Genomic DNA, 18,506 nt, shown 5'->3' with positions numbered 1-18,506 from the left:
TTTGTGGACTGTTACAGAAATACTGTGGTTTACCAATCACAACCTACTTCAGTGCTGTAAAACTTAGATGGTTGATTGACTCCAGTGAAGAAGTTAGAAAAGCTGTTCAGGAGAACAGATGCTTGTTTGGGACAGTGGATTCCTGGTTGCTATGGGTAAGTACCTTGTTACTAGGGTAGGTTTATCAGTGTAGGGGTAGATTATGTGGTATTTGTTTCTGATACATGTAGTCCATTTCTAGTTAAAACAACAATTTTCAGAGGTGTATCTGTGATTTCTGGGCATAAAAAGAATTAAAAACTAAGTGAAGCTACAAAAGAACCTTTTTATAGGGTTGAATTGTGAAGTATAAACTTTCATGCAAAAAAAAATTACTCTTTCTCAATTTCAGGTAAGTGCATGCCTGGCATATGTTTCTTGAATCCCCACTGGATATTGTATTGTATTGTAAGTTTCTAATTGTAGGCTAGTATATATACATTTTTGTGTATTGCATATCTATACAAGTAGAGTGAAACACCTTGAGTAAGGGAATTGGTGAAAAAAAAGTTCTGTTTTTTGTAATAAGTAAAGATTTTTCTTTTTGAAGTATATTTGGTCTACCATTCTTGATCATTTCTCATTTGCATGTATTTGCTGATTTTCAAAAACCACTTATAAAATGTGAATAGGTGTGTTTATTTTCAAATACTGCGAAAGTACTTTAATTTGTGTATACCAATTTTCATTGATCTTGGAAGATTCACAAGTTCGTGGATTCTTGAGTTCTTGGTTTTGAAGTTTTCAGTATACACATCAATGGAAATCTCCTTTTGTGGGGAACCAAATTTCGTGGTTTGGCCTATCCACAAAAACCACAAACATTGGTACCTCATGAACAATTGTACTTCGACAGTACATCATATTCCTGAAATCCCAGGCTAATTGTCTTACATGTATGTTATCAGAAAGATTTATCTTTTCACAGTTCTTTAATTCTGCGTGTATGTATCTTTGTGTGTTAGTTTTAATTTTCATGGTCTTTCAACATTAAGTTGGTTCATTGATCTTTCGGCATTGAATTACATACATGTACATGTAGATCATCTTACTCTAAATTTTCAGTAGCTAATAGTGATGTGACCAACCCAAGAAACTCTTTAAGTGTAAATAAGCTGTACCCTGAACAACAGTTCTTTCATAATACTGTTTTGTTTTCAAGAATTTTACTGGTGGAGTAAATGGCGGGAAACACATCACAGATGTTACCAATGCTAGTCGTACAATGTTAATGAATATCTACAATCTTCAATGGGATGACTATCTATGCAAGTAAGCTCTAAATATTGTCAAGATCAGCAAACAGGAATGTCACTTTTTTTCATACATGTATGAAAAAAAAACCTGCAAAAATAACACCTGCTAATTTGATTTATTTATACATTTCAACTTGCAAATTTTCCAGATGTTGAAAATTGATGCCAGTAAAATTGTTTATTTGACCTTATATACTTAATTTGTAATGATACTGACAAAAAATAGTTTCAATACCAGTTTCTCTGTTTTCATAGTTAGAAAGCAAAAGCATTTAATTCCAGAAAAATGGTATTTTCATAGTTAGAAAGCAAAAGCTTTTAATTCCAGAAAAATGGTTTATGTCACAATGCACCTTTCAAATATAAGTTTTTTCAAGTTAAGCTGCATGGCTTCTGTGAGTTTTCACCGTAAAGGTCTAACTTAGGTTGTCAGACTAGTAAAAAGCAGGGTTTAATTGGTCAGTTTTCTCATCCTGAAATGCATGAAATATCTGCTGTAAAACTTTAACCCATAAATATTTAATCAATCAAAGGATTTAGTTTAGCACAAAAAATACTGTTAAATCATTGTGTGCATTGTTTTACTGGGAAGTCATGTGATTTTTGAGACTTAAAACAATTTGATGTCAATTAAAAGGACTTCTGGTTGATAACTGCCTTGAAAGTACTTCCACCACGAAGAAGATCTGGCGGATGAATTAAAATCTATCAAGTTGATTATTTCATATTAATACATTGCCCATTTTTACACATACGGTTGAAATTATATTTTACATACATGTATTTGATTGCCAGAGAAAAATTCAAATACATGTATAGAAGTTTGAACTATATTTTATTAACGCCTATGATATCCACGTGATTGGCTACATTTAAAACTAAGAACAGGTTGTCAAGACTACACTTTGAGAAACAAAATAAAAATGAAGTGAAACCAAATCAAACCAAAGAAAAAAATAAGAAAGAGAAAGAAAACAAATTTAAATTGAAATTTTGAATCATCAGTATTGTGTGGATGTATAATTCTAGTAGTGGTGAAAGTGCTGATCCCACTATAAATAATGAATCAGAAAGAATAAATTAATATCAGCGGATTATAAAGTTTTTGATATACCTATAAATATCTCATGACTTCCGATTTTTAATACCATCGGCACTTTGATTATAATGATGAATATTTCAATTTTTTGTATTTTCTTAGTACAATGGGATTTTAATTTCAGCTTTTTTTAAAAAAAGAAAGATTTCAGTTGTTGGAAGTATTAATTATTATGTTTTACATCAAGTATATTAGTGAAATTCAGGGAATAGATTTGTTGAATGACCTTTGCTTAAGGATTTGTCTGAGGTAGTTAAGAGGACAGTTAACAATAATATTTAAATATTTTATCATTACAGTATTAAGTGATAGGGTGTCCATCCATTTGTCTGTCCCTCTGTCCATACTTCCTTCCATTACACAGTGGGAACCCATATCTTATCTCCCTTACTCCTTCTACACCACTTAATGGAACTAAATAAAACTTTGACAGAATCTTTATTACATTTTCCCATTGTGCACTTTCTATTTTAGATTTTGATCCAAATCAATTCGGAGGTCAAATAGTGCACGTTATCAAATGGGGAAGTGGGGAGTATCATGTTAGTGAGCATTGCTTTCAGTTTTTCTTGTTTCATAAGTTCATGTATTTAATGTTAAGTTTAATGGAAGTTTTAATCTCATAGTCAGTTGTCCAGTTAACTACCTGAGGAAGTTCATCAGGTGATTGTCATTAAATCAAGGGAAGGACTAGCTCTGTTTCCTGAAGTTAACTATTTTACTTGCTGTAATTTTTTTGAATATTCCAAGTAACATCTCTATAAAACTAAAACCTTACAATAATTTGTGAATCAACACTAAAAAGTAGTTAAATATTTGAATTTTTACATTTAAACAAAATTTTTTGTTTCCAGATTTTTTGACATACCAAAGACAGTATTACCAGAAATCAAAAGTTCTTCAGAGGTTTATGGGAATATGGAAATCACAGATCTTAAAGGGATTCCAATTTCAGGGGTAATTTTTAGCTCCATGTCTTCTGTGATATGTTCACTTCAATCTTTTGTCAAGTATAATAATGCTCCACTGAAGGAAAGTAGATCATCATGTATTACTACTGTCTGTATCTTTGTTCCATAAACTTTTATCCATTTTAGGAAAGCGATGTCAAATTATCATAGTGTAATTTTATTGTAATATTTTTTAAGTCCAAATTTTCACTTTTATACCCACCACCCCCTTCTGCAAACAAAGTTTAGAGGTATATGAGGAATCACCATGTCCATCCATTTATCCATTTCATTAGTTTGTCCTTATATTGTAAACCGTTACACAGATTCTGACTGAATTTTATATAGTTGTCTGATTCCTCCATAGGGAGATAATCCAACTTAAGGGTTCAATATTTAAGTTCATTTTAATTGGGGGGTTTACTCTGTGAGTTTGCTCATAGTTTTTTTCTAATGACTTTTTTTTTTACAAATTATCCTTGTTGTCCGATTCCTCCAAGGGGAGATAATCCAACTTAAGGGTTCAATATTTAAGTTCATTTTAATCAGGGGTTTACTCTGTGAGTTTGCTCAAAGTTTTTTTCTAATGACATTTTTTCACAAATTATCCTTGTTGTCGAATTCCTCCAAAGGGAGACAATCCAACTTAAGGGTTCAATATTTAAGTTCATTTTAATCGGGGGTTTACTCTGTGAGTTTGCTCAAAGTTTTTTTCTAATGACATTTTTTCACAAATTATCCTTGTTGTCGAATTCCTCCAAAGGGAGACAATCCAACTTAAGGGTTCAATATTTAAGTTCATTTTAATCAGGGGTTTACTCTGTGAGTTTGCTCAAAGTTTTTTTCTAATGACATTTTTTCACAAATTATCCTTGTTGTCTGATTCCTCCAAAGGGAGGCAATCCAACTTAAGGGTTCAATATTTAAGTTCATTTTAATTGGGGGGTTTACTCTGTGAGTTTGCTCGTATTTTTTTTTCTAATGACTTTTTTTTTTACAAATTATCTTTGTTGTCTGATTCCTCCAAAGGGAGATAATCCAACTTAAGTGTTCAATATTTAAGTTCATTTTAATTGGGGGTTTTGAGTTTGCTCATAGTTTTTTTCTAATGCCTTTTTTTTTTCCTTGTTTTATTTCAAGGGATGAATACCTTTTACAGTTTTGATATTTTTCTTTTTTGTTTTTTATTCCAAATAATGAAGTAATGACTAGATTATTCCTATCTATTTTGTTGTCATATAAGTCTCTGATGAGCTCTTACTTTTATTATTGTGTTCAGATTTTAGGTGATCAGCAGGCTGCCCTGGTTGGTCAGATGTGCTTTCATCCTGGACAGGCAAAGAACACGTAAGCATTCTTTATGAATAGACATTTTGGGCTTCACCTTATATTCTTTATTTAGGATTTTACCATTATTGTTCCATTTTTATATGCCCAAATAGACCAAAAGTCCTATTGAGCTTGTATACATTTACTTTGCATGTTATCCATCAACTTTTTACATTTTCGGTCAATTAAATGAAAACCCCTTTCACTGTTTGTAACAAACTTGGCTGGAATATTGTGTGGAAAAGTCTCTCCAAATTTCCTTTTTTAGTTTGGTTTGATCAAACAAGATGAACCCTAGAAGCAATCTAACCTTCTGATTGGCTATTAAAAGTTATTTTGTTGATGATGAGGAAGGTGCGATTGTATAATTTTATTGATATAGTTATGGGTAATGATTGAGGCACTCTTGAAGGAGATGAAGGAGGGCATGAGAATCAAGGAATTATTTATAATTAATGTTAATTAAACATGTTTAAGTCATAAAACATACCCATTATGTCAATTGAGCCTTTTTTGTAGGTATGGGACTGGATGTTTTATGTTAATGAATACTGGCACTGAGGTAATTATAGCCATTGATAAAGCAGCATTAAAGATAAACAATCTAATTCAGATTTAATCTTCAATGTTGTTAATTTAAAGGCAGAGTTACAGTGATGCTTTCTGTTAGATGGCTGAATGTGCTGAAGTCGTCGACTTGCTGAAACAATTTAAGGTTTCTTTTCTTTTCCAAATTTATGGGTACTTGAAAGCCTAGGAGGTGTAGTGAAGTGAAGCCTGAAAAATTTAGTGGTAATCTATTGCAGCCATCTAATTCATATTTTAAAATTTCTATCTTTAAGATCTTTCAGAAAAGTTATTTGGCATTTAAAATATTCCTACCTTTACATTTTGAAAATAAGGATGTTGGTTTTTTTTTTCTGTTTCTGTATGACTCCTTGAAGGTCCCCTTTTGAACCAATCAAAACGGTTTGTTACCTTACCAGGAAGGAGAATAATATTTTTTTTTTATTTTTCAGGCTGTACAATCAACTCAAGGACTTCTTACTACAGTAGGATACCAGTTAGGGAAAGGGAAACCAGTTATTTATGCTTTAGAGGTATAGTTTCTTTTTAGTTGATCAATAAATAACTTTAAATTTATCAGTGATGTTAAATGTGCTTGTTCTAATTTCACCTCTAGACTACTTAAGGTTGAATTTCCAATAGATGATGAATCACACTCTGAATGTTCTTTAGATGGAGTTGTACTAAAGTGACACAAAATTATAACCAACCTGTTTGTGTTTGCAATTATTTACAAAATTTTCTCAAGATCAGTGTGCAGAAAAAGTGATCGACATTGTTTTCAAGAAAAATGGTCACCCTACCCAATTCTGTGGGAAAATTTATTACAATCTATTAAAGAACTTGCAAAGTATGCCTAGAAATACATGTACTTAGGACCGGAAATAAAAATAGGGCCGCACATATTGTCTGTTTAGATAGGTACATGTATCACTGTGAAAAAATCACCCTCTTTACTTTTGGGGGACAGACACATTATAAAAAAGGAAATGCTTCCCCCCTTTGTTGGTTATCATGAAAAATGACCTAAGAACCAAGAAATTACTTTTGAATGGCCTTTTTCTAAGATTTAGATACTTTTTGTTATTTCATATTGTCATTTTATATTAGTGACATTTAGTTACTACAATTTTGTAAACAATTTTTTTTCATCTGTACCTCACTTTTATTTTGTTTTTATGATCAACAATTAAAGATGAAACATCACTCTCACTTCCAGTGTATTTTCAGGGTGCTATTGCCATTGCTGGTGCTTGTGTGAAATGGCTGAGAGATAACCTTGGTATTATCAAATCGGCTTCTGAAATAGGTAGGCAGGTTCTTTACAATGCATGTGTATTGAGTTCATAAAAAAGTTGCAGCCTTAATATCTTTATTTCAACTGACAAAATGAGAAAATATGTTTTAAAGGACATTTCAATAATGAAAAAAACGTGTATAGATTTCTGAACAATAAAAGTTCATAGACTCTGGGTGGAAATTAATACACAGTACCAGTAATTATACCCCCTGCAAACAAAGTTTGGTGGGTATATAGGTTTCACCCTGTCCATCTGTCTGGTTGTCTGTCAGTCCTTCTGTCTGTCCAAAATTTTTTCTTAGCAGCTTGCAGCATTTTTATGAAACTTTGTGGGATGTAATATAACCTCATGAAGATGTGCATACTGTAAGGAATGTATGTTTGAACAAAAATTGTAGAAATGACAGCTGTTGAACTTAAGAGTTTTCAGCAAAACTTGGTCTCTTGCATTGTCTGCAACTCCTCCTCAATGACTTGCTTGCAGGATTATTATGAAACCTAATGGAATGCTTGATTACTATATTGAGATGTGCATATTCCCATGAGGGGCAATGTCTAGTTTGCACATATATGATATTACTTATGGCTCTTGCGTGATTGTGTTGCATAGTCTATGAAATCTTAAATCGTAAAATGTCAACTCACTTTTCAAAGTTCAACATCATACCCAAACTCACCAGGGCTGTTTTGTTTTGGCTTTTAAATTCAATATCTTAATTTGATATTTTGTGATATTCATATTTCACTCTTTTATAAAACCTATATTGTTAGGGCCTGTTTGTTTGCCTTTTCTGCAAAACAAAGTCATTGCAACTCTCTCTATAACCTGATTTGACTGCTATCTGTCATTGCTCATGATTTTTCAGAAACATTAGCACAGAAGGTAGACAGTACCCATGGATGCTATTTTGTGCCAGCTTTCTCCGGATTATTTTGTCCCTATTGGCAGGACGATGCCAGGGGGTAGGTTACCAGTATTGATTTTCAGGATTTTAAGCCACCAATCATAAAATAAATTTTACCAAATTAAATTAACCCATGACCCATATAATGTCAGTGTTCATTAGATTTTTAATATTATTGAGTGTTCGGTCAAATTTGAAGTTATTTCGAAAGTTACTTTCAACAATACCCAAATTATTCAATGCTAAGAAAGAAAAAAAAAAACGACCAAATTTTGAATCTGTAGAATATTGGATGTCCCAGAGTTTGACAATATATACATATTATTCCAGTATAATTTGTGGCCTGACACAGTTTACTACCAAAGAACATATCAGCAGAGCAGCACTAGAGGCTGTGTGTTTTCAGACTAGAGAGGTACTTAATTATTTTCTATTATCATCTGCAGTGTATCTTAGAAATAAATATTTGGGTTCAGGTTAATTGTAGGTAGGGGTTTCTCTTCACCAAAATTGCTTTGATGGAATTTAAGATATCATTATAGAATTATGTTTGAATACAATGCTTTCTTTTTCTTTTCTTAATTTGTATGTTATATTTAGAAAAATGCTAATTGATTCAATAATCTTAAAGGTGAAATGTTTTTCTTTGTTTTGTTGTGTTTATGTTTTGTATAAACATGTAGATGTTTTCCCAATATTGCCATTTTATGTACATCAAATAAAGGTAAACATTAGTTAATAGTTTTAGATTATTGACAAGCACTTCTAAAAATGTTTACCTGCCAACACCTGCAAACACTTCTAAAAGGTTTACCTGCCAACACCTTCAAACACTTCTAAAAGGTTTACCTGCCAACACCTGCAAACACTTCTAAAAGGTTTACCTGCCAACACCTTCAAACACTTCTAAAAGGTTTACCTGCAAACACTTCTAAAAAGTTTACCTGCCAACACCTTCAAACACTTCTAAAAGGTGTACCTGCCAACACCTGCAAACACTTCTAAAAGGTTTACCTGCCAACACCTGCAAACACTTCTAAAAGGTTTACCTGCCAACACCTGCAAACACTTCTAAAAGGTTTACCTGCCAACACCTTCAAACACTTCTAAAAAGTTTACCTGCCAACACCTTCAAACACTTCTAAAAGGTTTACCTGCCAACACCTTCAAACACTTCTGAAAAGTAAACTTTCCAACACCTCTGCATAGTATAGTGAAACCTGTCTTAACCAAACCCTGAACAATCCTAAAACTTTTCTAAACCAGATACTTTTTGAAGTCCTTTTGCAGCAATTTTAATGTATTTTAACCTGGGGTAAACCAAACTCGTTTCTAAGCCGAACAAGTTTAAAGTCTGAAACGGATTCGGTTTAGACAGATGTCATTGTACAATTTCAGACACTTCTTATTACTTCACCTTCCTACACCTCTGCATAGTACAATTTCAAACACTTCTAAGAAGTTTACCTGCCAACACCTCTACAATGTAAAAATCAAACACCTCTTAGTAATTACCTCCGAACACCTTTAATAAGTTCGCCTTCCAACACTGCTGCAAATTTCATTTTTCAGCAGCTCTAAAGTCTTTACCTTCCAACACATCTATAAAGTATGTCTTCCAACACTTATAGTTTACAATTTACATCCTCAAGTATGTCTATATTTCAGCTTTTAGAAGCTATGGTGAAGGACAGTAATATACCTCTAGAGTCGCTGCAGGTTGATGGTGGTATGACCATGAACAGTCTGTTGATGCAATTACAGGCTGATCTGATGGGCATTATTGTTGGTAAGTGGGAGCAGCAAAAAGACCCTTCCCCTAAAGAAATTTTCCTATCAGTTTTTGCACTCATTGACAGATTCTTAAAAATGGGTCGTTTCATTTGATATTGTTCAGTGAGGCTAAGTTCTATTGAACCATTTTACCACTTTGTTTTGTATTCAATCTTCCATATTTTGTATTTGTTCAGGTTCTACTCAGAATTTTACAAAGAAAGTCATTTTTTTCAATTTTCTTATCTGCAGGTACGAACCTTTTTCTATTTTCAGTTCGACCCTCTATGCCAGAGACCACAGCCTTAGGTGCTGCTATGGCTGCAGGAATGGCTGTGGATGTTTGGAATAATAATGACATTGCTACGATCACAACTGATATATTTAATCCCTCTATACCTCAAACAGGTTAGTCACCTGAAGTACTCTTCAATCACAACTGATACCTACAATCCCTCTATACGTCAAACAGGTACTCTACAGTCACAACTGATACAATCTAAACATAAACAGGTTTTCCATGATCACAACTGATACACTTAATCCATCCATACCTCACAGATACTCTACAATCACAACTGATACATTTAATCCATCCATACCTCACAGATACTCTACAATCACAATTGATACATTTAATCCATCCATACCTCACAGATACTCAACAATCACAATTGATACACTCCTTGAGACATTTAGGTTTCCCGCACGCTCAATACCCAAATGCAGGATAAATGAACGCTTCTATCATGCGTTTAAACGAAGGCTATCATTGTGCATTCAAATGCACGATAAACGAACGCTCCCAGCGTGCTTTTAAACGCACGATACATGAATGCTCATATTGTGCATATGGAGAAAAATAAAAACATTGACATATAATGAACACAGAAAAAAAAATATTAAAAAAAATTAATTAAATTATATAAATTATTTGCAGACAAAAATTATAAAAATAACAGTTAAATCTAGGAAATAATCAAAGTACAAAAATAAACGATCGCTTCTATCATGCGTTTTAACAAAGCTTCTATCGTGCGTTTCAACAAACGCTCATAGGGTGCGTTTAAACAAACGCTACTACCGTTGAAATGAATGTTCCTAGCGTGCGTGTAAACAAATGCTTCTATTGTGCATTTTAACAAACGCAAAACAATGTGTAAAGGCATGATAAACGATACACGAATGCTAAAATGAGAAACGTGAATGTCTCAATACCTCAAACAGGTACTCTACAATTACAACTGATACATTTTTTACCTTTGTATATCAAACAGGTTTCTTCTGAACTACTACAAGTGAGTTAAATCCCTTGAAGCAGGTTAATCTCCTGCAGTGCTCCTAAATTGCAACAGGAACATTTAATCCCTTTTCAGGAATTTGAATTTACCTGATATTGGCACTTGTCCTTCAATGAAAATGTTCTTGATGTAGAGAGAAAAACACAGTTTATTTATTTTGAATTTTTGCTTTGTTTGATTACTTATACTAAATCCTCTTTAGACTGATACCTTTATGCTCTTTTAAGATATTTTTACTAAGAAGGCACTTGATCACTATGTTGTAAAAGGGAGATTATTCATACATATTTACTTAAGAAAGCATCCACTTTTATATGTATTTGTTTGATTTTTATATGGAATTGTACTAATTACTTTGGAATTTTTTACACTTTTTCAGTACGGGACCAGAGATTTTCTCGCTGGAAACAAGCAGTTGAAAGGTCAATGCATTGGGAAACAAAATCTGATGACACACCAGGTAAAAACTGTTTATTTTAGAAACTAAACCTGATAATCAAACATAAAATTTGAAATTTAAAAAAAGTAATGCTCATAATTGTTTCAAAGACAGAAGAGAGGAAGGTAGGACAAAGTTAGAAAAAAAAACAGAGGCAGTTCCATAAATCATATTAGAAGGATTCCACGATGAAAAGTAGATATAAGGATTGAAGTCAGAAGTTCAAAGAAAAAATGAATAAATATTTGACATTTAGGCTATTGCCTTCTAAGCTTTTCTGCATTCCTGTTAATATAGAAACTACTGAAACTGACTTTTAAAACTTGCATTAAGGGTGTTTTGATATTAATTATGTTGAATATTTCTCAGAACTGCAAAAATTGCAATCCTTTTTCCATCTTAAATTTCATCAGTGTTGTTTTCAGGTTTGATTTTGAAATGTATTAATACACGTAGTAAAGTCCTACCAATGATCAAATGTTGGTATGCATAATGGTTATTTGTTTTATTGCAGACAAAAATGCACTTTTAATTTTTGCCGTATCAAGATAAACCATTATTAAAACTGAATTAGCTGTCATTTTTGTAAATTTTTGTTTCTGTTGAAATATACCTTAACATTGATTTATTTCTACTAAATTGTACTTCTCCTGTATAACTTCATTTCATATCCACAAATAAAATGCATTAAATACATGAAGTTGGTGTCAATATATTTATTGTCTTGCATGTGCTGTAAGGGTCACTTTTTTAATAACAAATCTGATTGCAAAGCAAAAGAGGAAATTCAACAGTAAGGAAGACCGACGGACTCAAGCAGTAAAAGAAAAAAGTTTGAATATAACTCAAGGATCCTTTTGAAATTTAGCCATTGTGATATAATGTGGCACAAATTGGTCATTTTTTATTTGAAAACTAATCAAGAAGTAGATGAAATGAAATGAAAACAAGACATGTGTTTACCTGTGTATCCCTTATTGTTATTGTTTACAAAGGTTATAGTATTTTCAACCCAGATGAATGTCCTATTGGCAATCTTCAGATGTAATGGCAAAAAATAAGTAGATCAGAGCTATCGATCTTCTCTGATGAAAAAAAAAAAAACGTTGTTTTCACAATATTCTGTAGGTATTATTGACATTTATTGCTTCAATTGCATTACTACAGATTTATTTCATTGAATCAGCAAATTTCAGTAGAATCAAAATTGAACAAATTTGGCAGCTAATGCAGCTTTAAGGAGATAGAGTTAGGGTAAAGGACATAACTCTTGAAATCAGTGATATGTTTGTACCATGTTCAGTTTCATCAGAGCCTATCAAGCTTTCATTTGAAACAGAATGAAATCAGTCCAAGTTACTTTGATGCTTACATGAGATTGATGAAAAATGGTGAATACAAATGTTCCAATGATTTGTAAGAGTTGTGTCCTTTACCCTAGGTCTACCTCCTTAAGTAATCTGAAATGATCCAAAGTGTGAGTTTGTGTTTTTGTGTCACCTAGTCATATTTTTTGATTTTTAAAAAAGATCTGTTTCAATAATTTCCCAATTACAGATAATTAGAGCCTTTAATGCTTGTGTTTTTTTTCTTGCAAGCATAGTGACAAGAAGAAGCTTTTGGGATGTGCTTGGACAAGGACTATATATTTGGACAAGTTTAGGAATGATTATAGTAGCTAGTCTTTTGGACAAAAGGTGATACCTATTTCCTGCCATAGATGTTTTTATACTGATGTTATTTTATAGCTCTATACACTTGTTATTTGTTTATAGATCTTTAAAAAAGATGTGTAATAAAGAGAGAACTATAGAAATAAACATCCTGCAAACTGATTCATTATTTCTCTAATTTTTAATCAATTTTCACACTTCTTGGCCAGTGTGAGAAAAATATTTCTTGTCTCAGGCACGGATTGGCTGAATGGAAAGGGGTGATTGGTTGTTGTGTGATTGTATCTCTTTGATCATAAGCGACATTGTGATGTTTGTAATGATGTTTTCTTGTAACAATTATTAATGCCATATACAGATGATAGCTAGAATTTCGGCCATTACACAGGCATGACGCTTTAGGTTTTGTTTTGACAATTTATGAGAAACCGAGTCTACAACTTTAGCTCGTTGATTATGAAATTTCTCTTGATGTTAGAAATTTCGACAATCAACTCACCAACCCTGATCTGACAACTGGTTGTTGGTCCACCATCAACAGCAACATTAGCTGTATTAGCCGGTTTTCAATGGTAAAGAATGTAACTCTCAATTTGTTGTCAAAAACATCTGTTTGTTTTCATCTTGCATTAAAGCTCAGAAAAAAAGACCGTAACTGTGGTTCCAAAAAATCATTTTCCTTCCTGGTTGGGACATCGTCTGTGTTAAGGGCACTCCTGTAGGGGAAAGCAATACACAGCCTAAGTGTCACCTATGGTATTGATAATATGTGATGGTGTATGAGGATCAAATGTTTATTGAACATATACATTGTATTGATCACATTCGATTCATATACTTATCATATGGTGTATTTCATGTGCTGAAATGCTGTGTAGGATAATTGTGATAAACAAAGTAGGAATTCCCTCCAGGCAATTTATGAAAGAGTAGTTAAGGGAACTAATGTTATAGCGGTAATCAAAAGAATGTAATCCAAGGACAAAGACCAGACATGGAAAACAGACATACACAACAAAGAACATAAAGTAACTGAAATCATATATACAAAGTAACAAAAGCAAATGAGCAACTCAGACTCCACAAAAAAACTGGGAGCATGGACCAGGTGCACCGGTAGGGTAAGCGTCCTCCGTTTTCTAGAAACACCCGCCGAGTTGCTCATAAAAAGTCTAGTCCGGGGTAGACAAACGAGGAAAGGAAAACTATGACCCGTTGAATAAATCAGTTTTCATGGTGCTGATGGATACACCATAACGATCCACGAATTCATGATGACGATCATCAAACTTCTGTAGTGACGACTTCAATCTTGTAGCAACATAACCCTGTTCCAGAAGCCTATTTGATAGAGTTCTAGCGCGATACAAAAAGTCTGCGTAGTTTCGGCAAGCTCTGGCATAATGTATGAGTTGTGATATGAACACTCCATATCAAGGTGCTGAAAGGATGTTGCCACAGATGAAAGGAAAGCTGACAATTCTGAATGAAAAGTCATCACGTTTGTCATAAAGTTTGGTCAATAGTTTTCCTTTACCGTCGATTTCTAAGTATAGGTCAAGATGTGAGGCTGACTTCACAGTGTCTGTAGTATCCTTTATCTCAAGTTCTTTTAGGTAGACGCGATGTATCAAATCCCCGAAATTAGGATTGTTTAAAGATAATACGTCATCTATATAGCGGAAACTGAGATCAAAGGATCTAGCCAAACGATATTCTTTCTTTCAGATCAGATCAGCTATAAAGTCAGCCTCATAAGAGTGAATGCCATAGGTCAGCAAGTAAAGAAGCACAATTTGTTCCCATTGGAATGCCGACCGTTTGAATGTATGAATCACAGTGATGCTTATTTCTTTTAAAGTTCAATAGACTCTATAGAAAAATATTAATTATATATAAACTGCAGCCTAGTACATAAATAATTATAGGCAAGCCAGCAATGTATTTTTTCTATGTATTGTGAGTACATACCTCCAACGATTTAGGTTAAAATACAATGTTTTTATTCAAACAGCTGAATCGTGCCCTGAATGATAAATAATGTGAAATGGATAGTGGTTTGGGTATAAATGATAAATAATGTAAAATGGATAGTGATTTGGGTATAGATAAATCGGCAGTTTTAATTCCACGAGAACTGAACGGCACAAGTTAAATCAAACTTGTCCGTGCAATTGACAGACTGACCTCAGTTCCACATTCAACCGATCATGCCAAGCACAATTGTCCCGACTATTTACTATTATCCAATTTTCTCCTGGATTATTATCAGGCTGATGTGTCACTTGATTCCAGTTGAAGTACGTTATTTTATCCCCATTGTCATAAAACCATGGTGAGGTGTAACTCTCTCGAGAGCCTTGGATATGGGTGTACGGATATGGATTTGTCAAACTAGAAAGATATTCTGAAATAAATAATGTGTACATCTGTATAGATATACATTATATACATAAAATTTTAGTCAAAGTTACAAATTTTCGTGGTGTGTCTACCTAAATATTGTTGATATGTAAAATCTCGGGATCAAACCAGTGACTAAATAATAAAATAACTAAGTAATTTAAAGTCCAAAACAAGGAGTTAAATATAGAGCTATATGTTAATCCTTGATGAAACCAAGGAAAATGATACTCATCAAAATGTTCCATAATGCACTCCAGCGTCAATAAGGGGGGACCGAAGCTTCAGCAAAGGGATGATTCAAATACGTCAAAATCCCAAAACATGGCCAAAACGTGAAAACAGGAAACCATGCAAATTAAATACACAATGTACACGATGTAGCGAACCGAATACAATGTATTGCACATAAAAACTAAGGATTAAGCACTGTTAATATGATATATCACAAAAACCAGGAGTGACATCAGGTGTTATTGTATATTAAGCATAAAATGTGTGTGTAAATGCGCTAACAATTAGTTATGTTGGTTTATCAATGTCAGCCTCTACGACATCTAAACTTGAATGCATTATTTCTCCATATTCTCTAAAATGTCGAAGAAGAACATCCAAGAAGCCCGTAATGTATTCAGTATGACATGGAATATCCATCTCCTTTCAACAGGTGTAATGCGTGCACGAGCAGGATGGTTATGATATTTTCTTTTCATATGTATTATCAATTCAGTACAGACCAAGAATCTAAAAAGCCGACTTTTTTCAATCGAAGACTTCTATCCATGTCATAGCACAGTTCAGGACGGGAAAGACAGATATGTATCCATTCGAAAATTGATAAATGCTCATACGAAATCCCTGCTGTTTCCATTTCATCAAAAAATAAACCGTCGAAAAAAAAAACTGGATTAGAACGTTGATAAAGACATAATGACCAGTAAACCCACAAAAATAACTTACATAAAACGCGAATAAAAACAAAAGTAAATGAGCAACCCGGACTCCCCTAAAACAGAGTAAATGGACCACGCAGGTGTGCCGGAAGGGTAAGTTGCCAATGAGATATCACGTCCGGGGAAGAGGAAATTAAAACTAATTGAGACGCTGAAAAAATCGGTTCGCGTGGCGCTGATGGATACAGCATAGTGATCCACGAGTTTATTGTGACTGAAAATTGAACTTTCATACTGATTCAACGCAAGTGTAATTAAAGGAAGTCCCCATGATTTCCGCAGGCTCGATGGTTAGCCATCAGACTGGTGGGCAAAGACTGACCATGACTTAACACCCAAACTTAAAACTCAAATATATGACTGATGTATGCTAATTTAATGTTTGTTATTCAAAATTGTTAGAAGTGTTAGTGTAGAAGTTGGTAAACAACAATTTACATTTGAGTTACCCAAAGAACTTATTAAGGACATTTTAAGTAGTAGTCTTTGTAAAAACCAGGCAGTAGGTGATTCATGCATATCAAAAACCTACCAATTCACTTTAATTTGTTACAGACCAGGCTCAGTTTTTCATTCGGTTGTTGCACTTTTGGCGTAAAATTGTAGAGAACGTGAACTGGCACTTTATCGTTCTTGATTTGTGTGGTAAATTAGTGTATGGTTTTCTCAAAAACGCAGATTTAAATACAGAAAGGACAATGGTTACGTAATAATGTAGCATATGCGCACTGAAAAATCGTCGTTTCTGAGGTGGGTTTTTCTAAAACATCTAATTTAATTACCATCCAGCATATTCGTTAGGCATCTCTGTTTTAATTCTCTGTCTATCCTTGCTAACTCTCCCCCTTTTTGGTGACAGCTTACAGAGGCATCCGTATGGGTCATGACTGTTCCGTTCACATGGAAACAGAAACCAACACAAATAACTTTCCAGAGTCCACTATAGCTTGCACAAGCACTAACATCTTTTGGTACTGGATAATCTAAAAATAAGAAGAATCACAAAACAATAATCGTTTCGGATAGTTGACAAGGGGGATTATACACTTGGCATAGCTTTTCCATTTCTGTTATGAATGAATTTCAGTCAGAAAAAAACTGATTTTGAACACGTGAAAAATCTTATTATTAAATCAAGTGTCTAATGTTAAAAAAAGTAAAAGGGTTATTAAAGAAAATATGAAAAGCTATTGAAAGATAAAATTTCCAACTAATATAACACATCTAAATTATTTATTTTATAGCAGAAACTAAAACAGATATTCAACCATTAGAATACTTAAAATTTCAGATTTGGATAGCTGAAAAACACTGACAAAGTCTCGCATAAGCGATCAATAACTAGAAGTGGAACTTTGTAGCTATAAGAACATACCCTGTGAGCAGGGACAAAGCCTTAGACGACGAGAAACATTCCTTTTTCAAATTGACAAACTAATGATGGTTTAAGAGCTGACTTTTTAAAATCTAATGTCTGATAAATGCTCAGGTTTTAACCAGCTGGACTTTTCCAATAAACCTATTCACATTTTAAATTCAGATATGGGTGTATTGCCTATTATTGTTGGTTTTATAAAACAACCTTTGGAGTTGCGAAAATAAGGTCCATATTGGTCAAAGGCATTTGGAATCTCTTTTACATACCACGATTGCGATGTACTTTGCCTCAACTGTATATACATTTGTGTGTTCTGTTTATTTGCCTAAATTTTGCAATAAAAAAATCTGTACATTTCTTACGACGACAGCGTGAAGAGACAAAATAAATATAGACACTTCAAGGCAGACTTCAACCCACTTGATATCTTTGCAAAACTTGTTTTGACCACGTAAACATTTGGTATTTTTTGCTCAATATTTTTACTCAAACTCATCACGTGGGTGGTATTCTGAAATCATTTTGCCCGTCCGTTTTTCTGTCCGTTCGAATTTCATTCAAATTATCTCTGCCCCAAATAAATGAAATGATTTTAAATTTGGTGTGTGGCTTCATATATATAGAGTATACTTTGAAACTGATTTTGGCTTCTCACCATATCAACTTCCTCAATGATTATGGGTATGCCTATCACGACAACGCGTGCAACTTTATGTTTGTTGTTGTTTCTATACATAAGCAAAGCTTAATTATGAAACACTTCATTTTATAAAATCTAAGATAAGTCTATATGAAATACCTTTGATCACGTAGTAGTATAGCCAGCCTGTCTCTGCTACACTTTGCGTAGAATCAACATCGGTAAAATCTCTGTCAAAGAGCACACACTTATTCATCACACCGTTATATTGCACCGAAAAGCAGTTTGCCATATTTCTACATATTGTGTAGCACGATAATTTGCTACCGACGAGATTAGAGTCTATATACGTTTCTTCTATCCGTCGGTCAGTAAAAGTAGGATTTAATATGCCTTTAGAATTATATCGAATTACTTCCGATGAAACAGTTAGTGTATGCATGAATGCATACAACAGAATGCATCCGCTTGTCAACATCATGGCAAAATTGTTAATTTCAC

At 33.4% G+C, this 18,506-nt stretch overlaps 2 protein-coding genes across 6 annotated transcripts in view; one reads left to right on the top strand and one right to left on the bottom strand.

The window, feature by feature from the left end:
• The window catches only part of LOC148617863 (glycerol kinase-like), a 27,713-nt gene extending 12,613 nt beyond the window's left edge, over positions 1–15,100 (top strand). For 3 of the 5 annotated variants that reach the window (XM_088585471.1, XM_088585474.1, XM_088585475.1), the window contains exons 6-19: positions 18–155; positions 1,202–1,311; positions 3,249–3,351; positions 4,624–4,691; positions 5,193–5,235; positions 5,693–5,773; positions 6,471–6,549; positions 7,407–7,503; positions 7,776–7,860; positions 9,114–9,234; positions 9,495–9,626; positions 10,899–10,979; positions 12,562–12,655; positions 14,360–15,100. In XM_088585471.1, the coding sequence (XP_088441597.1) occupies positions 18–155; positions 1,202–1,311; positions 3,249–3,351; positions 4,624–4,691; positions 5,193–5,235; positions 5,693–5,773; positions 6,471–6,549; positions 7,407–7,503; positions 7,776–7,860; positions 9,114–9,234; positions 9,495–9,626; positions 10,899–10,979; positions 12,562–12,655; positions 14,360–14,375 (1,248 nt within the window). In that variant the 3' untranslated portion in view covers positions 14,376–15,100. Of the gene's footprint in view, positions 1–17; positions 156–1,201; positions 1,312–3,248; positions 3,352–4,623; positions 4,692–5,192; positions 5,236–5,692; positions 5,774–6,470; positions 6,550–7,406; positions 7,504–7,775; positions 7,861–9,113; positions 9,235–9,494; positions 9,627–10,898; positions 10,980–12,556; positions 12,794–14,359 lie in introns of those variants that run through there. The other 2 variants (XM_088585472.1, XM_088585473.1) reach the window with 2 other exon arrangements.
• LOC148617862 (uncharacterized) lies at positions 14,788–18,506 on the bottom strand. The gene is made up of 3 exons (XM_088585476.1): positions 18,165–18,506; positions 16,770–16,970; positions 14,788–15,038 (listed from the first exon to the last, which is right to left on the bottom strand). The coding sequence occupies exons 1-3, from the start codon at positions 18,484–18,486 to the stop codon at positions 14,788–14,790; spliced, it is 774 nt and encodes a 257-aa protein (XP_088441602.1). The 5' UTR covers positions 18,487–18,506.

Source organism: Perna viridis, chromosome 5, assembly GCF_037379345.1.
Source record: "Perna viridis isolate PV_CMFRI_1.1 ecotype Kerala chromosome 5, ASM3737934v1, whole genome shotgun sequence".
Taxonomy (NCBI): Eukaryota; Metazoa; Mollusca; class Bivalvia; order Mytilida; family Mytilidae; genus Perna; species Perna viridis.
Note: the sequence above shows the minus strand (reverse complement) of the source record. Positions and strands in the feature narration are given on the sequence as shown.